Source organism: Amblyomma maculatum, chromosome 2 (assembly GCF_055883805.1).
Source record: "Amblyomma maculatum isolate TAMU_Amacu chromosome 2, ASM5588380v1, whole genome shotgun sequence".
NCBI classification, from domain to species: Eukaryota; Metazoa; Arthropoda; class Arachnida; order Ixodida; family Ixodidae; genus Amblyomma; species Amblyomma maculatum.
In genome coordinates this window covers 108234636-108258580 of record NC_139345.1, presented here as the reverse complement: position 1 = coordinate 108258580, position 23945 = coordinate 108234636, and the positions used below count along the sequence as shown (strand labels likewise).

Below are 23945 nucleotides of genomic sequence, written 5' to 3'. Positions count from 1 at the left end.
AAAGGAAAAGGCGATAAGAGTCTCTTTGCTCTTAATGTATACTCTTCTCCAAAAGATAAGGGGGTGGGCTTGCCAGACCTCCTGATAAAGACGCAACGGCTAGCGGCTAGGTCTCAACTCATCGTGGTGGGGGATTTCAATGCGCCTCATCCGGAGTGGGGCTACATCCGAGCCAGCCCGAAGGGAAATAAACTTTGGCAGGTTGCCCAGGACCTGCGATGGACGATCTTGAACAACCCGCTAGATCATACAAGGATAGGCAACAGCGTGAGCATAGACACCTCTCCAGACCTCACATTTGTGAATGGTATCAGGGATGCAAAGTGGGTAAACACGGGACAGCCACTGGGAAGTGATCACTATATCCTTTCCACGATATTTAGTGCTGCTAAGCACAAAGACAAGGTGAAAGGAACTCGAGTGACGGACTGGGACCGATTTCGGGAAGTCAGGAATGATACAGTGACCGGGGAAATCGAGGACTTAGGAGCCTGGGTTGAGGCACTCAAGCAGGCCGTGAAGAGTACCACAAAAGAGGTTCCAGCGGAGGAGGAGGGCTCTACGGCTGATTCCAGATTGTTACACATGTGGGAAGCACATGCGAGTCTCCTTCGGAGGTGGAAGAAACAAAGGCATAATGGTGTGCTCCGTAGAAAGATGGCCAAGTTAGAACGAGAAATCGAAACGTACACATTGGAGTTGCAGTGCAAACAGTGGGGGCAGATTTGTGACCGGATGAATGGGCAATTCGGATGCAAAAAAACATGGCAGTTGTTGAGGCACCTTTTAGACCCGACGGCAACCAAATCTGCGCAGAAGGGGCAAATGGCTAGGTTAGTGCATCGGTATCAAGGCACGACTGGGGAGTTTATACATGAACTCCGAAGACGTTACATAAACACAGAGGCGGGCGGTTGCTTGCCGGATTACTCGGGAGAGGAAAACCTTGAATTAGATGCAGACTTTACGGTGGCGGAGGTGGAGTTTGCAATGGGTCAGCTTCGTACCACGTCAGCAGCGGGTCCGGACGGGGTTACTAATAAGATGCTGAGGAACCTGGATTTCAAGTCTGTAGGGGCACTCACGAATTTGATGAATAAATTTTGGGTGGCCGGGGAGATTCCGCCAGAGTGGAAGCATGCTAGGATTACATTTATTCCTAAAGCAGGGAAGAAGCTCTGCATTGAGAATCTGCGTCCCATCTCGCTAACGTCGTGTTTAGCCAAATTGATGGAGCATGTGGTCCTGAACAGGCTTCAGGGTTATGTAGAGGACAAGGAGTTGATACCTGAAACAATGATTGGTTTCAGGGCTAATTTATCAACGCAGGACGTCATGATACAACTAAAAAAAGACGTTGTTGATCCTGGGTACGGCACGGGCACCAAGGCTATCTTGGGGCTCGACCTAACTAAGGCCTTTGACAATGTTACCCATGAGGCAATATTGAGGAACCTATCGGACATAAGACCGGGGGGTAGAACCTTCCGGTACATCAGATCGTTTCTGGAGGGTAGGACTGCGGAGATTATAGTCGGAGAAATGAAATCGGATCCCTTCCCATTGGGGGGCAGAGGGACACCGCAAGGGTCGGTATTATCGCCGTTCCTATTTAATCTCGCATTGATCAAGATACCACCCAGGCTGCAAGGGATATCGGGACTTAAACATACATTTTATGCGGATGACATTACTCTCTGGGTAACAAGAGGCAGTGACGCACATTTGCAAGAAACTCTACAGCACGCGGTGGATATTGTTGAGGAGCTAGCAGGGGAAACAGGACTCTCGTGCTCTCAGCCCAAGTCCGAGCTTTTTGTGCTGAGGGACAAGCCAAGAGGGATACATGCGAGACACTATGTGCCGCCACCGCCTTTAGAGGTCAAAGTGGGGGGCGTACCGGTCGCTGAGGTTCAAACGATCAGGATCCTGGGTATGTATCTGCAGACTAACAGGAAAAATAGCGAGTCCTTGAAAAGGCTTAAAAATACGGTCAATGCTACCGTGAGGTTAATCAGGAGAATCGCTAATCGTAAGAGAGGTGTTAAGGAAAAGGACTTGTGTAAGCTGGTGCAGGCGTTTGTGCTCAGTAGAATTGTGTATGCGACGCCTTATTTGAAGTTGGACGCGACGGAAAAAGGCAAGGTGGAGGCTATGATTAGGCAGGCATATAAAGCGGCCCTTGGGTTGCCTCACAATGCGTCTACCGAAAGGCTGCTGGGATTAGGGGTGCACAACACCCTAGAAGAACTACGGGAGGCGCACTTGGTGATGCAGCTCGGTAGGCTTTCAAAAACAAAAGCAGGAAGGGACATATTGGAAAGGATCGGCATTGGAGTTGATGCTCCAGCTGGTGACACTAAAATTCAGATTAGGCGGGAAATGCACAAGGGCTTGTACATAAAACCTTTGCCCAAGAACATGCATCCAATACATCACGAGGACCGCAGGAAGGCAAGAGCCAAAGCTTTACATGTTAAGTACGGGAAGTACAACGGGGCAGTCTATGTAGATGTCGCCGAGTATAGGGACAAGGACGCATTTGCAATTGCGGTGGTGGACGGGCGGGGACGCTTGATCGCCTCCGGATCAGTCAAAACCCGCTCCCCAGAAACTGCAGAGGAAGCGGCGATAGCACTAGCTATTACTAGTAGTAATGCTGACTTGATCTTCAGCGATTCCAAAACAGCCATCCGAAATTTGGCGAGGGGCAGAATATCTGTCACAGCGGCGCGATTGCTGAATCGGGCCACGGGGCGAGGGACTACGGAGGCGGAAATTGTCTGGGTACCAGCACACTCTGGGAATCCTGGGAACGAGACGGCTCACATGAATGCTCGAGGTTTCGTCAGCCGAGTAGGTGAGCCGGACGTTCCGGGAAGGTCCACGAGAGATGGGCTGGTATCCTTTCATGACATTACTAATCATTTCAAACTTGAGCGGAGGATTTACCCACCCCCGGACAAGCAATTGGTGAAGGCGCAGGAATGCGTCTGGCGACGATTGCAGACTAGATGTTTATTAAACCCATACGTGTTGAGCAAAATCTACCCGGACATTCAGCCGGAGTGCAAATGGTGTCAGGAATTGGCAACCTATGACCACATATTATGGAGCTGTAGCATAGCACCGCCACCGGCGGATATTATGCGTGATCCTTCCCTCGAGCAGTGGGAGGCCGTGTTGGCCAGCTCAGACCCGGTCGTCCAGACCAGGGCCGTGGAGTGGGCCACCCAGGTCGCCGTCAGCCATGGGTTGATGGCCATCTAACACGGAACCATCCATACATGCTCTCTGACGAAAATAAAGTTTTTCCATCCATCCAGGGCCCAGGGAGTTTAATTCTAAGCAGCATAAAGGGGCTCCCGAGGCATTTGTGGAAGTCCTACTTTTTGTAAAGGGAAGGACCAAAAATCTTACTTTCCGGAGATTTGCAAAACTTTTGTTAACAAAGTGTGTGTCTTCTTTTACACTCAAAGTGCTTCACCACAGACAAGAAATAATTCAGGATAAGTGCTGCGCTAATGGTCTTCACGTTTATTGACAATTTTTGAAACTGGCATACGAGGAGGGGAGAGGCTGTCACCCTATTTTCACAATGAATTTCTTGTTCCAAGAAAGTAGGTGGCCATGTTTGTTTTTCTCGCGGATAATTTCTCGCAGTAAGGTGGGTAGTCAGTATGCTTGCTACCTTCCCTCTAATCCACCCATTCTTTTAATCCACGTGGTCATATTATGCGCACTTTTCCAGCATCAACCCAGCAGCACACTGTAACAGATGATAACCGGCATTCAACGACATATCATTGTTATGAAGTATTATGACCACCTTACCTGGAAAAAACAAGGCAGCAAACACAACAGAGGTACTCGTAGCATAATACAATAACTGCTTTTTTTGCTCTTTCTTCTGGCTGCTACCCCAGTTTTATTGCAAGTCTTTCTATTTGGTATGGTTATTCTGTCAACTACCATGAAGTCAAAAGTCTGTCGGCAGCTTTGTCCACTTTTCGTGATAAAACAACGTAGCTAAGACAAGGAATAGGAAGGAAACAGACACACTCTGCTTACAACGAAGCATTTAGAGTGCTTGTGCCTGTTTCCTTCCTCGCCCGTGTCTTAGCTGCGCTATTTTATTATGATGAATGACTAACAAGCCCGTTTATCCGTCTTAGCTCCACTTTTCATTGGTTCTCTCTTTTCTTTTTTTTTTTTTTTTGCATTTTGTTACACTATTTAAGTTCTTTCAAAACGAGGTTCTTTTGACCAACCAGCCTGCATCATCGTAAAGCATCTTTAGCACTTTTTTCCACCTATGGATGAAGCATTTAAAGTATTCCACAGGTTTGCTCGTATTGTTTTGTTTTCATGCTGTAGAAACAGAAAGGTGTCACAGAAAATGCTATTTTATTCAAAGTTGTAGGAAAATCATATGGTCTAGAGTCTTTTAAATCATTCTCTGGGCGAAATCATGTGGTACTTACTCTGGAAGGCAAGGGTAGTATGTGCTGGATGAAGAGTTCAACCTCTGTTGGTCTTGTAAGCCTCAGCTGTAACCACAGAAGGAAAGCACAGCCAATTAATGAATCACCATTGTTATAGAATATGTGCGACTTTTTTTAAACTGGCTTAGATTGACACTGCATCTCCTGTGTAACTGATTTAATCAAATTCACGGTCTACACTGAGACCTTACGATTTATTCTCATTGAATGTTGAGCATGGAACACACAAACAGTGATGTGTATTGTAGTCTCTTCTTACATTTTGCAATACTAATCTTATTGAGAAATGCAAACGATAAAAAAATTTAAGATGTCAAGGTTTTACCTCCAGCCTGTACATTGAGAAACATTGCCAAGTTGATTAAAGAATGATGACAGCAATGCAGCAAGTCTCATTCATGGCTTGCACTTTGTCATGTGATGCTTATGATGATGATTATTCTGGCCACAGCATTAACTTCGAATCAAGACAGAGTTCAGAGTCATATTTCGTGGTACTTTTCTGACCGTTGCAAGATTGTTTCCTACATTGATCAGAATTTATACATGCGAGAAATGCTGCAGTCGAAAAATGCTTTAAAAGAGTTATCCATGTTCATCTGCAGTAGAAATCTTTTATAAAGCTAGCATCCCCACTAATGTCAATATACTGCCTTCCCAAGTGAAACTTTTCTAATTGAACTAAATTTCAAAAATGGCTAAAGTAAATGCTGCAACACAAAATAAGTCCAATGTCATGCAGATAAAGTTGGCACAGGAGCTATTCACATATGCACAGGCATCTTGTAGCCAATGCAGCTGTAGGAAAGCAATTTAACAAATGTCTCAGAACCCAACATACACACACATGCACATGCATAAGCAGAAAGAGAAAATTACAAATAACAGTGATTACACAACCTGGTGTGCATACAGTACTCCATTTGGTGCATTTTGAAATCTAGCCACTTTTCTATGCCAGCAAATGAACATTGTAGAACTTGAATTAAAAATTGAGTTAAAGTTAGTTTTGACTATTACCACCTCACACTATCCTCTAACCTTTACTTTTTTTTCTTGATTACAAAAGTACGCCTTTGCAACACACAAACAGCTTTAGATTGCTGAATTTAAACTTGATCAAAATTGAGTGGCATGCTAAAAAAAAAAAAGAAAAAAATTGCCATCATCTTGAAATGTGGTGTAAAGCTTCTTTAACAGCATTCATCGAAACGAACGACTGTGACGTCACAGACAAGTTGAGGTCATCCAAGTAATGATAAAACAGCGATATAATTGCTGCTTATTCATTTCTCTTGGGCAGGCTTGCATAAGAATTGCCACAAATAAAAATTAATAAAGCAGCAACCACGCTGCGTTTTCTATGTGCTTCATCTGACCTCAACTTGTCTATGACATCATATATAGCCATTGTTCGGCAACTGAAACTGAAACTGCATGAGAGAACAGATTCAGTTATAAACTATTTACCTCTTTTTTAGCGCAGTCCACATGGCTGTTCATGCTGCGCATCGTTCCAATGACAGCACACTCAACTAAAATTTGGTGTCTCTACCCCTAGCCTTCTCACTGATATGAAGGATGATTTAGGTGCTGGGCAGCAGGCAAGAAAAAAATTTATCCAAGCAGCACATCTTATCCTCATACCTGTAATACATGTTTTACTTTACTTTCGTTATTTGTTTCAAACATATATGCCCAAACTTTGGAATTAGCCGTGCTGGACAAAACATGGATGTGGCTTTCATTTTCTCTTGAGACATTTTTTTCTGTCCCATTCACTCAAATTATACCATTTTAATGACTGGCTCCAGCACTTCCTATTCAGTATTTCTTACATCTAGATAAAATATATGCCTTTTTTTCATCAGGTGAAGAAAAAATTCAAGTGGATTGAGCAAGTACACCACTGGTAGCATACAATAGTACACTGCCTGCATACCAGATGAATTATATATAAGTGTAATTTCTCTTGGCTCCTCACTTGTGATTTTGTAACAAGTTTTTTTCTTAGTGATTTTTCTTTTACACAGCCACTAGTTTAAATGAGATGGGCATGTGTGCATATGTGTGCTTACACGCACTCTCACTCACTCTCTCTCACACGCACACACACATGCACAGGCATCTATGCGCATGCACACGCACGCACGCACGCGCACGCGCACGCACACACACACACACACACACACACACACACACACACACACACACACACACACACACACACACACACACACACACACACACACACACACACACACACACACACACACACACACACAAGCAATAAACAGCTCTATAAACTGAAGGTGAAATGCAATTACGTTTCTTGGTGTCAGTGTCATTGGAGCTGGCACATTAGCAGCCAGATTGGTAGAGGCCTCCAGCATGGAAGCTGTTAACGGTGCTGGTGTGATTGTGCTCACTGAGCCTAACATACATTTTGAAGGATCAGGGGTCGACGTTTCTGGCGAAGTTCCTTCACTGTTGCTGCTACGGGAAGAACTTTTATCCGCTGAGGAACATGCATCAGAGCTGCCGATGCTTTCAGAAAGAAACTTACGAAGTTTACTGAGTTTGTTAGACAGTGACTCATCCTCGTATCCAGTGCACAGAGTCTTGCACGATTCACCACAGTCGTGACATTCCAAATCCCATGGCTCTGGTTGCTGTTGCTGGTTCGCCCCTGTGGCTACTGGCTGTGGTGCCATCTCTTCCATCTTTCGTGGCTCTGGAGCCTCCCTCTGTTCCGTAAGTGCACTGCGCTCTCTTTCAGAATTGTTTTTCAGCACTGTTGGGTGGACCCTAACCCTGCAGCTATCAAGAACCCGTTTGAACAGTACGGCCTGTTCCTGTGTCTTGAAACGAACTGCCAAGTTTTCCTGGCAAGCCTTGCTCTCACTGTAATCACAGGCATACCTAGTCCATGCATGGTCATTTTTTAATAGAGGACATAATTTCATTTCGGGCAGGATACGGTGGTTGGCACAGAGGTTAAGAATCTGATCTCGGCACATCAGCACACGGTATGCCTTGGTCTTCAAGTGCTGCAGAATTTTCAGCTGACCTATGCCACGCTCTTTCCATTCCTTTGTCTCAGCGTCAAACCGGTACAGCTTGGCTTTTTCACAGAACAAGACTTCTTCATCCTCTTCACCAGTTTTCAGCTCCATTAGTTCGGGTAGGGCAACCACTGGTTTAAACTCTGCACTGGGAACAAACTCCTCTGGCATTTCAGCTTCACTCTGTGTCGAGTTGGCTCTCTTTTCAGAGACAACTGGAACAGAAAGCGCGGGTCTTGTCAAAGGAAATGTGATGTGTGAGTGAAACCACTGCTGGTATGATGCCTGTGGTTGAGGATTAGTTGAAGCTAGATTGAGCTCCTTAGAATCGAAGCAGGCGCTTACAAATGATTCGTCAGTTGACTCTTCAGATTCATCTTTTTCAAAAACAGCAGAGCCATTGGACAAGGGTCCAAAAGAAGGGCCAGAATTTGGTGCCACTACTGCTGAAGCTATTATACCAGCAGACGAAGCTTCTCCAGAAGAACCATTCACTTTTTTTGGAATCAGAAGAGGAAAATGTTATGAGCATACCTGTAGATGGCTCCCGATCTGGACCACTGACTTCGAACTTGAATGGATTGTCTGCATGTGTGGGATGTTGGCTGAAACCATTGTTAGACAGATGTTGGACTGAGCTGGAAGCTGCCAGCTGTGGTTTGAATAGCTTATCTTCTTCAGTCACAGTAGGAGGCACGTTTGAAGAGTTGCTTGTACAAGGATATAGTTTCTCTGTCACTTTCAGTGCAGTTCGTGAAGAAAAAGGCTTCTCTTCAACGTCTACAGCTTGTTGAGAAGCTGAGTACATACCTGCACTGAACAGATTACTGCCTTGCACTAGTGACGTTGATGGCTGCTCGTTTGGTATTGAAATACAAAATGGCTGCCCAGCGCTGGCTGATGCTGCATGATCTCTGGAAACCTTGCCTATTGGGTCGGAAGCTGGAATGGAGAACTGCGCTGCTGGCTGCATGTCTCCCATTTCTCTCTTTGTCATGCCGGGGCTTCCAAATGAGAATTTTGCTGGAGTTGGTTCCTTTACTGCAGAAGCTGCAGCAATGGACTTTGCTTTTCTGTCAGGAGCGTCCTTAATTCCTGGGGGACTGAGCAAAGTTGGCCCGCCAGACACGTTGTGTGTCGATGCAGCATCGCTGTCAATCTCCCTAGTGGGCACAACGGTACCAGATGAGATTGCTGTGCCTGACGGGGCTGCTTGTGTGCTGGGGAGTTTGCTCGCTGCATCTACGAACGAGCTTGAAAGAGGAACACATGTTCCTGCAGTCTGTGGGAATGTTGCAGGTGGATCTGCAGTTCTTATCTCTTCTTGTTCAGGTCGTGCAACATTTGGTGATGAAGGATGCATACAGGTTGCTGGCATCTGGAGTGGCGTTGCTGTTGTGCCAGCAACGACAGAGGCAGCTGGTGTCTGTGGTGCTCCATATTCTGGCCTAGGTGCTACTCCAGATGTTGTGGAAGTGGAATTGAATGGAGCCGCATTCTCGGGTAGAACAAAGGCTGGCATAGGCACCGTGTTTGCGGGCAGTCCGTGGGGATGGAGAGCACGTGGTGCTGGCCAGGAAAAAGCAGGAGGTTCGGGCATAAAACCAGGAGTGGTAAAAGAATACACGGGCTGCATCATGCCAGGTCGTGCTGCAGGAAGTGAAGGGCCCATGTAAGTTGCAGGAATCGGGAAGCCATGTTGGGGGTTGTATGATGTGCCTGTAGCAGTAGCAGTAAAAGGGACGGCAAGTGTCTGTGGTGCTGCATGCTGTGACGCAGGTGGATGGGAAGGTGGCACAGGTTGCTGGGAAGATGGCACAAGATAACCGTAGGCTGACATTTGACCAGCAGACATATTCAGGAACTGCTGAGAAGGAAAAGCTGACTGGTTGACGCCAAATGTAGGCCCTGGCTGTGAATGCAGAAAAAAAAAAACGTACACAAAATGAACGAGCGAGTAATCATACTGAAAAGGCTTCAAAAAAGTATGGCCCCCTTGCTGAAGATATCACACTTTCATGTTGTCGCAGGAACAGTGAGTCATTAAAGAACGCTGCTGTTAAATGACTAATCTAAAAACATGCTTTGAGGTTCATTCCTGTATCCATAGTATATGATATCTGAATTGAAATTTCTGTGGCAGCTAGCAACAGAACAGCCTTGTTACCAGCCACCAGTGACATTACTATCAAGGTTTAGCACCAATGCAGCATATAAACCTATGCAATATGTTCGAAATAAATTCTTCTCTAAGGGCCACTTTCCGACTGCATTAAAAACAATGTATTTTTAATCCTGACATATTTTTCCTTTTGTGTGCAATTTTGTGCTTATCATGCAGGCACTGAGGTGCACAGTCCACAATTGCAGCTACCTCTTGATTGCTGATAAAGAGGACACCAATAGCCGGGCTGAGGGCACTTCTCAAATAAAGTGCAGATCATGAAGTCCATTTATACGGACAGTGGACAACAAAATGGTCCCCTCACATGTCCATGCGCAGCGATTGCTGCTGCAGCTGGCTGTGGTGGATAGAGTGGCTGTAAATTTGGACGTGGCGCTAGCTGATCATGGTGTGGGGTTGAGGCGAATGGTTGACCGGGCCTTGGTGGTCCATTGGCAGGGCTGCCGTGGATATGGCCCCAGCCTGGCTGAGAAAAGGATGTGGCTGCAGGACGGGGTGGTGTGCCCACTGCCACCCTCGAGGTGACTGGGTCGGCAGCTGCAGCCTCTGGGCAGCGATAGTTGGGGTGTAGGCCGTGGTCATCTTCGTGACTGCTGGGAAATTCGTTGAAATTCCGAGAATTCTGCTGGTGCTGTGAACACGATGCAAACGTAGCAGGATTTGAAGCCTTTGAAGACATCTTGTCAACTTTTTCCTGCAGAAAGAAACCACACAAATATGCTGAATGCTCTTAAACAGATTATTGCATGATTATGTTTTTAGCACAAGGTGTGAAAAGCAATCGGAAGAACAAGGAAAATACCAGACGACAAATACTGTAGTCTGAAAAAAATAAGCTGGGCAAACATACATGAACGAGTATCTTGAGCAAGCTGATGTACAGTAAGCAAGCACCTATGGCCTTCTCAGTAAAATAAAGGCATATGTGTACAGTCGTGCCTTGTTAACAAGGACACTTTGGCACGTGAGAAAAGCTGCTCATAAAGCAAATCGTCCTACTAACGAACCATTTTAATATAATACGAAAAAAGTTGAGAGCAGTTCAAGTTTCTGTGTTGCATAGTGGTGCACAATAAAGTTAAAATAAGTCAAAATCTTGGGAGCTCTGCATTCAGTATCCTGGTTGCCCTTATCTTGAAAAATGCACTGCCATTAGAAGCATGTAATGGTCCATGAGACCCTTGACAGTGTCTCATGGTATGATGATGCATCTCTTACTATTACTTCCCATCCTACAAACTGGCAGTACACATCTGTAGCCAGATAGCTAACAGCTGAAGAACATATCTCTTATTGTTACAGAAGCTACTGAGTGAGGTATCTTCGAAGCCATTCATGTGGTACAGCTAATGAAATTGCACATCGGCCTGGCACCTCACCAGTGTAATGTGTGAAACCCAAAAACAAAAAAAATGATCGCCGCCAATGCGCTTGCCCTTTGGAACTGCCTTTTGTTTGTGTCCTGTTCTAAAAACAAAGGAAAGAATGAACTGATTGGGTCATTCAGGCTCTTGATTGGATCGCTGTCCATATTAACACCACATGCATACATGGTGTTCAATGGGCTCTGTACATTTTCATCCCATCTACTGTCTGAACATGCCAGCCTCTGCATTAACAAAAAATAAATAAGTTTAGTCCCCCCCCCCCCCCCCCCCCCCCAAAAAAAAGTTCATAATCCAAGTCAGCCCCGCCGGGGTGGTGCAGTGGTAAGACGCCCGACTACTGTGCCGGAGTACCCGGGTTCGAACCCGACCTCGGCGGCTGCGTTTCGATGGAGGCAAAACGAAGAGGCGTCCGCGTGCTGTGCGATGTCAGTGCACGTTAAAGATCCCCAGGTGGTCGAAATTACTCCGTAGCCTTCCACTACGGCTCCTCTTTCTCTCTTTCTACTTTCACTCCCACCTTCCTCCCCTTCCCCTACGGCGCGGTTGAGGTGTGCACATAAAAAAATGAGACAGTTACCGTGCCTTTCCGTTCCTATAAATCAATCAATCAATCAATCATAATCCAAGTCACCTATAATAATGGAGGCCATATTAACGAGATGTGACTGTATTTTGTACCGTGCCTATTGCACGGAGCAGGGCAGTAATAGTATATACATCCCAGCGCTGCCAACAAAATGTTACGGGGTAGGATCACACTCAGGAGACAGACGCAGTCACAGAGACAGACTCGCACACTACCGGACGTAATTCCGTCTTCTCAACGGTAGGGTCCCGCAACTTCTTTCTCGTCACTGGTTGCCTCTCAGCAGGTTAACCGGCGATAGTTACCAAAAGGTGTCTCTGAACGCAATCTAAAGGTAACATACACTCACTGAAAGCAGGAAATGATTACGGTGAAGGAAATTGATTAGTGTTACCATTGTCATCGCATCACTTCGTGGCTCTGTTCACGGCTGGTTTTGCGGCTATTAAGAAATAAAAACAATATATATTGCAACCTAAAGGGAACACTCCCCAGGAATGATCTTGGTAGGTTATTTTAATGTTGCTGATAAAAAAATGAAAAATAGTTGGTCCTACAGGATTCGAACAAATGTTTTATTCGCTTAGTGCTGAGGTAAGTAGTGTCAACCCATTGCGCCACTGAAACAACGATTACGGCAGCTTTTAAACCCCCTATTATTCATTTTTGCAATATTTCCGCTATCTGTCGCCAGGTGACGCTGCTCAGAGGACCCTACTGTTGAGGGAACGGAATCACGCCACTACCGGCTTCATCATTCTCTTCTTCACGCTCTCCCTCTTCTTCGCGCCATAACAATATGCAGGTGTGAGCACAGTTCTAGTGGTTTGTTAAAAGTGACCAACCATGTTCTTGAGGTCATGGGGATCCTAAAATACCCCCGTATGGTTGCACAACTGCACATACACTCCGTTTCATACATCAGGTGCAACGCAGCGAAAGCTACGCAAGTAGTCCGCAAGAAAAAAAAAAAAAGGAGGCGTATCACTACGCGCTCGTTTTGTGGCCGAGTGGTTCCTGCGGAAATGGGCTCTATTCCGAGCATACACGTTTGTAATAACTTGCTTCGCATGCCTAGACATCTTCGCAATGCGGATCTTATAGAAAAAATGCGCACCGAAGAACCATTTTCTCAAAAAAGATGCGCAGCGCGGACGGCACAGCCAGCGCCATCTAGTGGCGCAGCTGGCAAGGTTCCGGGGCAGCGAAAACGCGACGCGAACGAAAGCGACAAAAAAAGCATACAAATTCACCAAGTTTGATCCTTTCTCCCTTTTTAGGGAGAAAGGATCTCTTTAAAGGTGATCTCATAAAGGTGCTCTTTATGAAGTTGATGGCAAATGTAAGATGTATTAAGCTTGCTGACAAAATAACTATTATTTCCTCTCGTCAAGAGCAGGCACTATTTTTCATCGTGGATGTGGAGAGCGCAAACAAGAGCTGTAGCTTTGACGGTGTTGCACTTGATGTATGAAACTGAGTATACTCATGTTTTAATTAGGCATGCGATGCATGAAGTGCTTCGATCACAGGGAAAGGAGAGCACTTATTCTGCTCCCCTCTGCCTTTCTTGTCTATCCTCCGATGCTGCCACTGGATCTTGCACTGGATGCGGAGACTGTTTCAGTCACCCATGACTGTCTATGCCTCAGGCAGCCGGTGAAGCAGCACACAAGGTGAGCTCGCATTCTAACATGCAAGCACTAGTACCTTTGTTGCAAAAAAGAAAGATTATTTATTGGTGGCACTGTCTACCATTTGAAGCCTTGCAGCCTCGAAAATTTGCTAGCATATGCTTCTGGCTATTGATTCTAGTTGGAAGTGACATGGCCAGGCAGTGAACCGTTGGTGGGCATAATGGGTGACGTAATGAGGCAACATGGCATGTTCAAGCTCAACCGAACGCACTGGGAACTTTGCACCGCAAGTCAGACGCACTACTTCTAGGCGATGTGCGTGCGAGCGGAGGCAGACAGGGAAAAGAGCAGCGATAGGAAAAGGGAATAGATCGAGCACCGTGCCCAGGGAGAGGATAGAGAGGAGGCAGAGGGTGTTGCAGCTGTGTTGATGTAACGATGACATGTCTACTCGGCACACATGCACAAACACTCTTCATCGCTGCACCACATGCCGCTTTCATCACTCCTTGCACATCAAAGAGAGCAAACTATAGGTCAGCCCCCTGGTAAAGCACAGTAAATGACTCGAGAACAAACGTTAATAATAACTGTCATTTCTTTACACAGGCAATAACATAATCAGGTAGCGTGCAATAGAAGAACTGCTTGTGCGTACCAGCCATATGAATCTAAACTCATTGATTGCCCATGAATTCTTCTTTTTCCCTTCCCCATGCATGGAGTTTCGTATCCTAGCAGATACCCTCATGTACGTGAAACGTCTTGCCACAGTAGATATGCTTGTTGTTCATTGTGGTTCACCATATGCCACTTCAGTACAACAGTACCGCGTCAGCGTAAGCACAAACCATGAAGCCCAGCACCTGTTGTAAAATTTCGCTTTGCTTATTTTGCGGAAAAACGCTCAAGTGCTTCTAGACAAGCTTACTCACATCTGTAATGCTGCAAAATGAACTCGGGGCACCTTTGGACGCATGAGAGCGCAAGTAGTAGACACAAGATTCTTTTCCTGCTTTCATTTGCCAGTAATCTGGTTTCAAGGAAAGAGTCAACATCTGGGCAAATTTTTCTTCAAAGTTGAGTTCTTTCACCACTGTTGGGAATTAAACTTGTGTTCTTGCACGCTCTCGACTACACCAAGTTTGAATGCTGCTATGAAACCTGTTTCATCATATTGGGGCTATTGTGGTCATTTTTTAAGAAGGACTGTCCCACGCCTGGCATTATTTATTGAGGTTTTTCGCATGTGCTCACAAATCGAAGGACTGAAAAGCAGCCCTCGCGAACAGCATTCGAGTGTGTACGCAAGTTAACTGCATATCAAAACTGATTTTAATACAAGATTTAGCTCAGTAAAATGTCATAGGTGCAGTAGCATCATAGTTTTTGTTTACTGTGACAGCCACATTAGGCTTCTGCAGCTTTGACAAGCAGTCTTAAAATATTTTATCACTTATATTGTGCACGCATAGATAGTCCACACCACACAAAATTTCAGCTTTTCAGCATTATAGTTTGTGGACTATAGTCCAGAAAATATGGCACTGACCACTTAGCGGTGGAAGCATTAGTGTAGCTGGAAAGATTTTTCTGGGTAGGAGCTGAAACGCCATTGCATGAGGGACAACAGATGGGTAGCAGAAGAAACTATGCTCGTAAGTGTGCTTTAATCTGCTTAGCCTCACTTCATTTTACTAGCAGCAGCATTGCCAACTAAGATAGACAGGAAAATTTTTGTCATGTTTTAAAAAGTGGCTTGTCTCTGGGTCCGGAGACAAACAGCAAGGTGAAATAAAAATTAGAATTTGCCGCACCAGCGCCTTCTCTATTTTTTTAATATATTATTTTACGAGGCACACTTTGAGGTAGTCGCAACAGTGTGCTGTCAGCGACACACTCGTAGGACAAACAGAGCCTAGCTTCAGCGTCGTCGTTCCTCACAACTCCGGCACATCTTTGTCGTCTCTGAGATTGCGCACCGTAACAATACCCCCGCGCGGGAGAAGCACAGTCCCGGTGTGTATGCTACAGACGTGAGCACCAAGTATAGGGTTTAATACAGGCGACATGCCCGACTTCTGGGTGAGGGGTTGTGGAAGGAAACTTGGGGTGCAGAAGCATTATCTCGTAGGTGACGCGATGAGTTGCCGCAAGACGTGGTGGGGGCCCACGTAGCGAGGCAGAAGTTTCTCGTCTATGCCCAAACGTCTGGCCGGGAGCCAGAGGAGGATGAGGGAGCTAGGAGGGTAGTGGGCACCACGATGCTGAATGTCATAACGAAAGTGTGCCTCGTAACAATATTCTTGTTAATAAAGGAGGCGCTGGCCATACACACGCGGTCTGCCAACTGGGGTGAGGTGTGTTCTCGAGCATTAACGCCTCGGCTGAAAAACCAGATCGAGCGTACAACTATCGTGTAACTCGAGTGTAACAAATTGTTCAGTTAATAAGCAGCCTTTTATAGCCATGTAACAAATATTGCAAGTAATGCCGTACAGATGTTATGATGGCAACAGATGTGACCTATTGAATCTCTGAAGGAGTGAGAAGAAATAATAAAAAGAAGAGAGTCTGACCATAAGCTGTTCCATGGCAACCTGCTGTTGCTTGACCTGATCTAAGACAGCATGGTGGTTGTAGTTTTGCTCCCTCAGGAGAGTTCGACTGGCATCTTGCACATGGAGCAGCTGGCTCATCACCAGCTCCTGGTGAAGAGACAGTGTGCGCAGCTGCATCTCCACAAGCTGATGTGTACCAGGCGAGGTCTCTGCAGCGTTCCTTGGTTGCGTTGGCTGGGACTGCACGGCATCCTGCAGGCAGTAGGCCATCCTTCAATTGGCTGCTCAAGTTTTCAAAATTGCAGTCTCTGCTACTCATGTTTTTATTTAATTTTGCATATTTGTGCATTGCCGTGCTTCTGCAATGAGTCCTGCATTGCTGCATGTAAACACAAATCTGGCATTGTTCCCCTGCAAGAGGCGTCAACTCTTGCTCCTGCATGATGCATGCTTTTCCATACTCGTTTTATGCTCCATGACACATGATCAGCACCAGAAAGTTACTCACCCTAAATAGATGGACGTGACTGGTTCATTTTGAAAGATCAAGGCAGTGCAAGATGAGATTCAGTGTTCTCATATTTACGATAACACTCTTGAGCTGCCTCATATAGCAGAGTGTGCCACTCTTCCTGTAATCTTACTTTTCCATTCATCCGGATGCTGTTCTTAAAACATTGCATTTCACACAGCCTTCATAGTTATTCCAGAAAACATATGTCATATATGCAACTCACATCTCAAAGTAGACAAGGAACATGGTACACAGAAATAACGCACCAATGCCATGCAGGTGACCTTGGCAAGATCTAACCCTACTTTTAGAACAACGGCATGAAGAAAACTCTGTTTCAGTACATTTAACTATGAGTTAGAAATAGGACATGTGGTAAGAATGCAATGTGTATACTGCTTGCTAGGTCAAGATAATTTACTACTTCTAAGTAATATGAAAATCATTACAGAGAGAGAAGCATCACTTTCTGTTCAATTAGCACACAAGTACAAGAATGCTATAAGGTGCTCACAGGAAAACTGAACTTGCATGAATTGCTGCTCTGCTACTCATTACTTTATACTGGGCGTTTCAGCAAACACTTGGAAAAATTCCTAAAAGTAAGTAGTTCTAAATAGAAAAGTAATATCTGCAAGAACAAACTCTCAGCCCTGGCGGATACAATTTACTGTACATCGCCACTATCTTACAGCTAGTTACCTAAACCTTCCAGTTAACTGTTTAATTAACGCAGTCCGGTTGTTAGGGCCAATGGGGAGTTCGAAGCCACGGGCATGGTGATGCTATATCAGCTTTTGAAACAACGAAAAACTAAATTTCTAAAACCCTGCTATGAAAGGAATTCCAGCACTTCTTTCCCTTCGAAACAGAATTGAGTGCATTAGACGAGCAGGAAGCTGCGCGCAGACATGACATCTGCTGATGACGCCCTGCGTTGACTGCGGCACCCAGTTCAAACTGCGAGCATTATTATGTCATGGCATGTAAAATATTTTGTTTTCCAATTTGCTGGAAAAACAGCACAATCATTGCCAGCTGTGAGGTCGTTATTTCTGAGAGCGTGAGAACAAAATAACGTCCATAGCATGGCACTAACAATAGGATTGGTTAATTAGTGAGTTTCAGTTGATTGGCTGTACAACAAACAGAGTTTTACAGTAGATTGTGTCCGCCGGGGCTGAGAGTTTGTTGCTGCAGATATATTCTTTTTCTATTTGGAACTTCTTGGTTTCAGGAATTTTTGAAAGTATTCGCTGAAACACCCTGTATACTGTTTATTTCATGGAATTAAAATTGTACCACTAGGAAAAAAAGGCTGCTTTAAATTACATTTCCACTGTTGCATAAGCAGCGTACCCATGTTATACTACACTACAAATCATGTGATAGTCTTAGGCTACATACATAGCGAACATGCTAGTGTTAAAGCCATCTGCAATTCAATGCAATTTCTATTATCTATTTAGCTAGCTGTGCTATCATCACAATATGACAATTTAGTTCTTTTTAAGTTCGCAGGGCATATTTACGCATGTTCTGTCTTACGAATTATCATTTATATGAATCAGTTTATATGAACATACTATTGTATGTGACAATATTGAAGAGGAACAATTCAATGTTTTAAGCGATTACTAATGCCGTCAAAGTGGTACTTTAATTAAAGTGATAGGTGATGTTGCTTACACAAGATTGTTGTCGCTTTTAGTCATGAAAAAAACATTCCGTAAGGTGGGTTTGTAGAAAGAAAAAAATTATTGCCATATGATTGAGCAAAAGGAGACAATTATGCTTAGTGACCAGCAAGGTAACGTAAAAATAAATTTTCTTCCTGTGAATCCGCATTCTGCAAACTCCTTTGTAATGACTGTACACGTAGGTAGTAGCATTGTAACTCTGCCTCACGCAACTGCCTCTAATATCCCTGCTTTTTTCTTCACTGCTGCAACAAGAAAGCTCTCGTTAGCTCATCTTCTCAAGGGCAAAAGAACTCCTTCAGTCACAACAACCATCAAATGAGCAAATGGTGAAAGATGTTAAATATATGAATGAAATGCACTTGAAACGTTGCTCGAAAAGAATGAAATCAAACATTTCTCAAAAGTAACATCATTTTGCAAGGTAGAACTATTAGCTCTGTTTAACAGCCGCATGCTTGCAAGGTTGTGGTGCAGTTTTCGGTAGCTGCACCAAAGACTCTAGTTCAATACTCAGTGGTGTGATTTCGTTAACTTCTTTTTCAGTACTGTGGCTTGCACACAGGCTGGTAAAAGTAGGCTCTGAAGTAAAGTGTGTTGCGTTTTGTGGTGCACAGGCAGCCAAAGCCAACATGCACGAAGTAAAGTTGAAGCTAGTAACTATGAGTAAGCTTGTCTATACATGATGCTTCGAGCATCATTGCTTCTACTCCATATATTGTGAGCCTTCTGCGGACCTACTTTCATTTGTACATGCCATGATCTTCTTCTTTCATTTGTACATACCATCATCATCGTCCCACAGCGCCGGCTCCGGCGAGCGCCTGGGTTCGTGATCGGATTAAAACGCTAGACAAGGCTTCGCTGTCCTTGCCGTCACGACCTCGCCGTCTCGACCTAGCCTTCTTTTACAAGTGGTGGAGGTGAAATTTGATCCCCTTGCTGCCTTGGGCCCTGCCTCTTGCTGGAGCTACGTTCCGGTCGCCGTTTGGCAACTGCCACCATCGCTATGTCTACAGACAGTACCCACGAACAGGCCGGACCCTCTACCTCGGCTGCACCACCCCCTGCCGCTGTTCGCTGGTCGTCGTGATGAAGACGTCGATGACTGGCTTGACACCTGTGAACGCTGCAGTGCCTACAGCCGGTGGGACGATGCTCTGAAATTTCTCAACGTCTCTTTCTACCTTATTGAGGTCGCCAGAACCTGGTTTATTAACCGCGAACCCCACGCCACTAACTGGACCACATTCAAGCAGCAGTTCCAACAGTACTTCGCTGACCCGGCAGTTCGGACTGAGATCGCGAAGAATAAGCTTGCTTCACGCCTTCAAGGTCCTGATGAGTCATATGCGTCTTACATAGATGCCATACTTGCACTCTGCCGGCGTATTAGTCCCACCATGGCGGAACCTGAACGAGTACACCTAATCTTGAAAGGAATCAATGCTATGGCGTATAACATCCTAGTTGCTCAGAATCCTTCAACTATTGATTCCATTACGACCTGCCAATGCATAGACCAGCTGCAGTCCTCCCGATTGCAGCCCGCCAACGCTACTGGCCCGACCTATGCTGATCTCGATCTGCGGGCACTTATTCGAGCCATCATCCGCGAGGAGCTCCAGGCCCTCAAGCCTGTCTGTCGACACGGGTGCGATCACTCTTCCGTAACATCTAATGACGCCGGTCTCCGCAGCATCATCAAAGAAGAGCTGCCAACAATCACCGAACCTATGGCATCTGACCCTCCGGCACCCCGCCCAGTACAGACTTATGCGCACGTCGCAGCATCCCCCCCTCCTTTGGTTCCCCCGCCCCGACCGGCACCAACCTACAATCACGTCAATGCAATAGCGACGGCTCAACCTGCACCACCCTATTACGCATCTTGGCGCCCCTCCCGACCAATATGCTATTACTGTGGCAGTAGAGGACATATATCCCGCTTCTGTCGTCGCCGCCTCCAGAACAAGCGCCGTGGTTGCGACACCTTTGAAAGTGACATGCCTTCAACGTCATATTATCAACGCCGGTTTATTCCAAGCCCACCTCGAAGATCATCCCTACCTCCAGAATCCTTGTCCGAGCCTCGTGGAACCCATGCATCCCGACGTCGGTCCCTATCCCCATACCGCCTCTCAGTTTCCCCTCTCCAGCCCGCAATAACTCTCCCTGTCCGCCATCCGGAAAACTAAGCGTTGCAGTTTCCGGAGGTCAAACTGCACTCTGCGAACTTACCAAAAGTCCTCCAGATCGCCCGTATAATGTGATTTCTGTTTTCGCTGAAGGATTACCAGTCGAAGCATTGATTGATACAGGAGCTGCAATTTCAGTCATTCACGCTGATTGGTGCTACCATTTGCGAAAAGTGACGACACCATATGATGGGCCTGAACTCCGTGGAGCCAATGACGTCCATTTGTGCCCTTTAGCAAAGTGCACCGTACGAGTTGTTATTGACGGCGTCCGCCATCATGTGCAGTTTGCTGTGCTCTCACCATGTGCGCATCTGATGATTTTTGGATGGGATTTTTTGTCAACCGCTTCGGTGTTAATTTCTTGCGGCGACCGTGTTATCCATATGACAGACAGCGATTTTTCATCTGAAGTTTCTGAACGACATCATCCCCTCGTTGCCGCCGCTGATACTGTTTTGCCTCCTCAGTGCGAAAAACCGCTTACCGTTGTTTCTGACCAAATCACTGACGGGGACGTACTCATCGCACCATCTTATAGTCATCTTGCACGCGGTATCGCCTTCCCGTCTAGTCTTGTGAGGTTCTGCAACGGCTCAGCGACAGTAGCGGCCACTAACACTTGACGTGATTCCCTCGTGCTCCCAAAAGGAACTTCTCTCCCCTGCATGGTGAATGTTCAACCTTTGTCCTTGATGGTGCTCACCGCCCCTCTGCCTCAGCACCGTGTTTCGCCAGACGTCTCTCTGTCTGTTCTCACAAAGACTATTAATCCTAACCTCACGCCGAACCAACGCCAAGAACTGCTGACATTGCTTCGACACCACCAAGCCATTTTTGATGCCACTTCCCCACCATTGGGACGGACTGGTGTTGCGCACCATCGCATCATTACTGAAGGTAACTCTATCGTTCGCCGACGGCCTTATCGGGTTTCCTTCTCTGAACAAAAAGTAATTGAAGAAAATGTAAATGACATGCTTCATTGCAATATTATTCGTCCCTCGACAAGCCCATGGTCCTCCCCAGTAGTATTAGTTGAAAAAAAAAAGGACGGCTCGGTACGCTTTTGTGTTGATTACCGCGCACTCAACAAAATTACCCGCAAAGATGTATACCGAATGCCAAGAATTGATGATGCCCTTGACTCTCTCCAAGGCGCCGAATATTTCTCGACTTTGGACCTCCGCCCAGGTTATTGGCAAATACCTATGCACGAGGATGATAAAGAAAAAAACCGCTTTTGCAACTCCCAATGGCCTTTACGAATTTAATGTTATGCCTTTTGGACTTTGTAATGCACCAGCGACATTTGAAAGAATGATCGATACTGTGCTTCGTGGCCTAAAATGGAGAACCTGTTTATGTTACCTGGATGACATTGTCATCTTTTTGTCAACTTTTAACGACCATCTCACGCGCCTGAATGAGGTCCTCGCGTGTCTCGCTTCAGAGGGCCTTCAGCTCAACACCAAGAAGTGCTACTTTGCACAGAAGGAAATTAAAATATTGGGACATCTAGTCAGCCATGACGGCATTCGTTCAGACCCTGAAAAAATCATTGTGGTCTTGAACTTTGCTCGTCCACTACAAACTACAGAATTGCGCAGTTTTCTCGGCCTGGCGTCTTATTTTCGGTGTTTTATAACACACCTAGCTATGAATAAGAAGAGAGGCGAGATTCCCCTAACTCTACCCACAGTGGCGGAGCAACCTATAATGTCACCTAGCTGTAGGGTGAATGCTCTTCGACAACCCACACCGCCTTTGACGTCACGTATAGCACGGGCCTCTGATTAGCTCCCCTGCATAGTAGCTCTGCTTGCCTTTCTCCTCTACAACCTCAGCATTCTCAAAGCTCAAAGATCGAATCAGCTGCAGATCCGGGTTTTCATGAGAATGTGATGTACTGCTACTGCGTTAAAAAATGGCGCTATTTTGAGAAGATATTTCAGTTGAGTCTTTTAGTATAGCACTCAATGCATATTTTACTTGCATTCTATGCGAATCTTGAGGCTTTTGCTGAGTTGTCACTTGAGGCTTGAACGAAGGAAGGTTTCTACTGAGGAAGACCTAGCTAGCAAGTGCATCATTGTTGCATCACCCGAAACTGAACAGAGGTATCAGAAATAGCTGTGCAAGACAGGATGATTACATTGTATGTGCTTAGCAATAAGGGCCTGGCGCAGAAAGTACTAAAGGTGTCACTTTCGAAATGGCAACAATTGTTCATGCCTTCAGCTCATTTCTCTTAAAGATTACCTCTACAGAATGCAAGCTCTCTTCCCTCTCTTCCCTTCAAGAGAACCACTCTACTAAACTCCCCACAGCAGGGCAATTCATCCAAAGCAAAGACATGAAATAGGTGAAATCAACTTTCCAGACAGGACTGACAATAAAATGTTATGTTCACAGCTGTGCTATGGCATTGCAGCCAGAAGATCAACATACTGACGACCCAGTGTGCATGATCACAAGTCATTATTAAAGATTTTAGATGGAATGTGAAACTTCTCAATAACGCCATGGGAGAGCTTGATGGGCTGCTCAAGGCTACCACACTGTGGTGCCTTGAGCAAAATGAACCACACTGTGGTTCATTTTACTGCTTGGATCTGTACAATGATCTGTAGTATGAAATAAATAAATCAAAAGGGCATTGTCTGAGGAGCTCGGCACTGTTGCGACCAACAAAGGAGCCCCCCCCCACTGAAAATCTAACAGTGCAATTCTACATTTTCTGTGCATTTAGATGATGCCATTTGTGTGCATAGGGCTATGGCAAGCACTTGTTTTGTGTTGCCATGCCATTCTGGCCACGGAGGTGCGATTGACAAAGTCTCGGTTTCCTATCCCAGTGACACGAAGCTGCCGATAAAAGCAAAGCTGGGAATAACTGCAGAAAGAAACAGGTGCATGGCTTCCACTCTGCCTCAAAAGTACATACAGTCGTACCCCGTTAATATAGACGACCCGAATTACGGACAGTTTTTCTGGGGACAAAACCTTTTCAATGTATTTATGCCTCAATATGGAAACTCGCTGTCTGGACAATGAACAGGGGAAGAATGCACGCGCCCCACTTGGGCCCATGTATTTTTGTCTCGTTAATATGGACAGTGCTTGAAAAAAAAAAGCAGAGGAGTTCGAACGCAAGTTAAAGAAGGGCGCGCCGCCCGCGAACCTACGCGACAGCCGATACAGCGGGATGCCTGAACGAGTCCTGTGGGGTTGCAAAGAACCAAAGCAGGCGTGTCGCCGTTCTAAGGGAGGGGGAGCGCAAGAGCGGAAAAGAACGTACACAGCAAACCGAGGGTCAGCATAAGAACGACCCCGAAAGGGGGGCACCAGGAGATTTCTGGGTGCAGTGGAAGTGCCGCCGCAGTCGGGAAAACAGCAACATGTGGTTGCAATAAATTCTGCTGAACGTGAACAGAGAGGCCGGTAAAAGCGTAAGAAAGAAATGACAGAAAGAAAGACAAGTGCCTACAGTGGCGGTGGGAACTGAAGTTTTCTTTCCCAAAGCGCAATGTGCTTTCCATGAAGCCGTTAACGCTTTTCGGTGAGAGTTAAGACACACTCACAAAGTAGAGCGACAAAAGAAAG

At 45.7% G+C, this 23945-nt stretch overlaps 1 protein-coding gene across 1 annotated transcript in view; it reads right to left on the bottom strand.

Moving 5' to 3' along the window:
- Positions 1–23945, bottom strand: part of LOC146199516 (uncharacterized) — an 80941-nt gene that overhangs the window by 11642 nt on the left and 45354 nt on the right. Inside the window, 5 exon segments of the mRNA XM_084592137.1 lie at positions 4485–4550; positions 6833–8020; positions 8022–9482; positions 10060–10449; positions 15946–16179. Of these exon segments, the coding sequence (XP_084448263.1) occupies positions 4485–4550; positions 6833–8020; positions 8022–9482; positions 10060–10449; positions 15946–16179 (3339 nt within the window).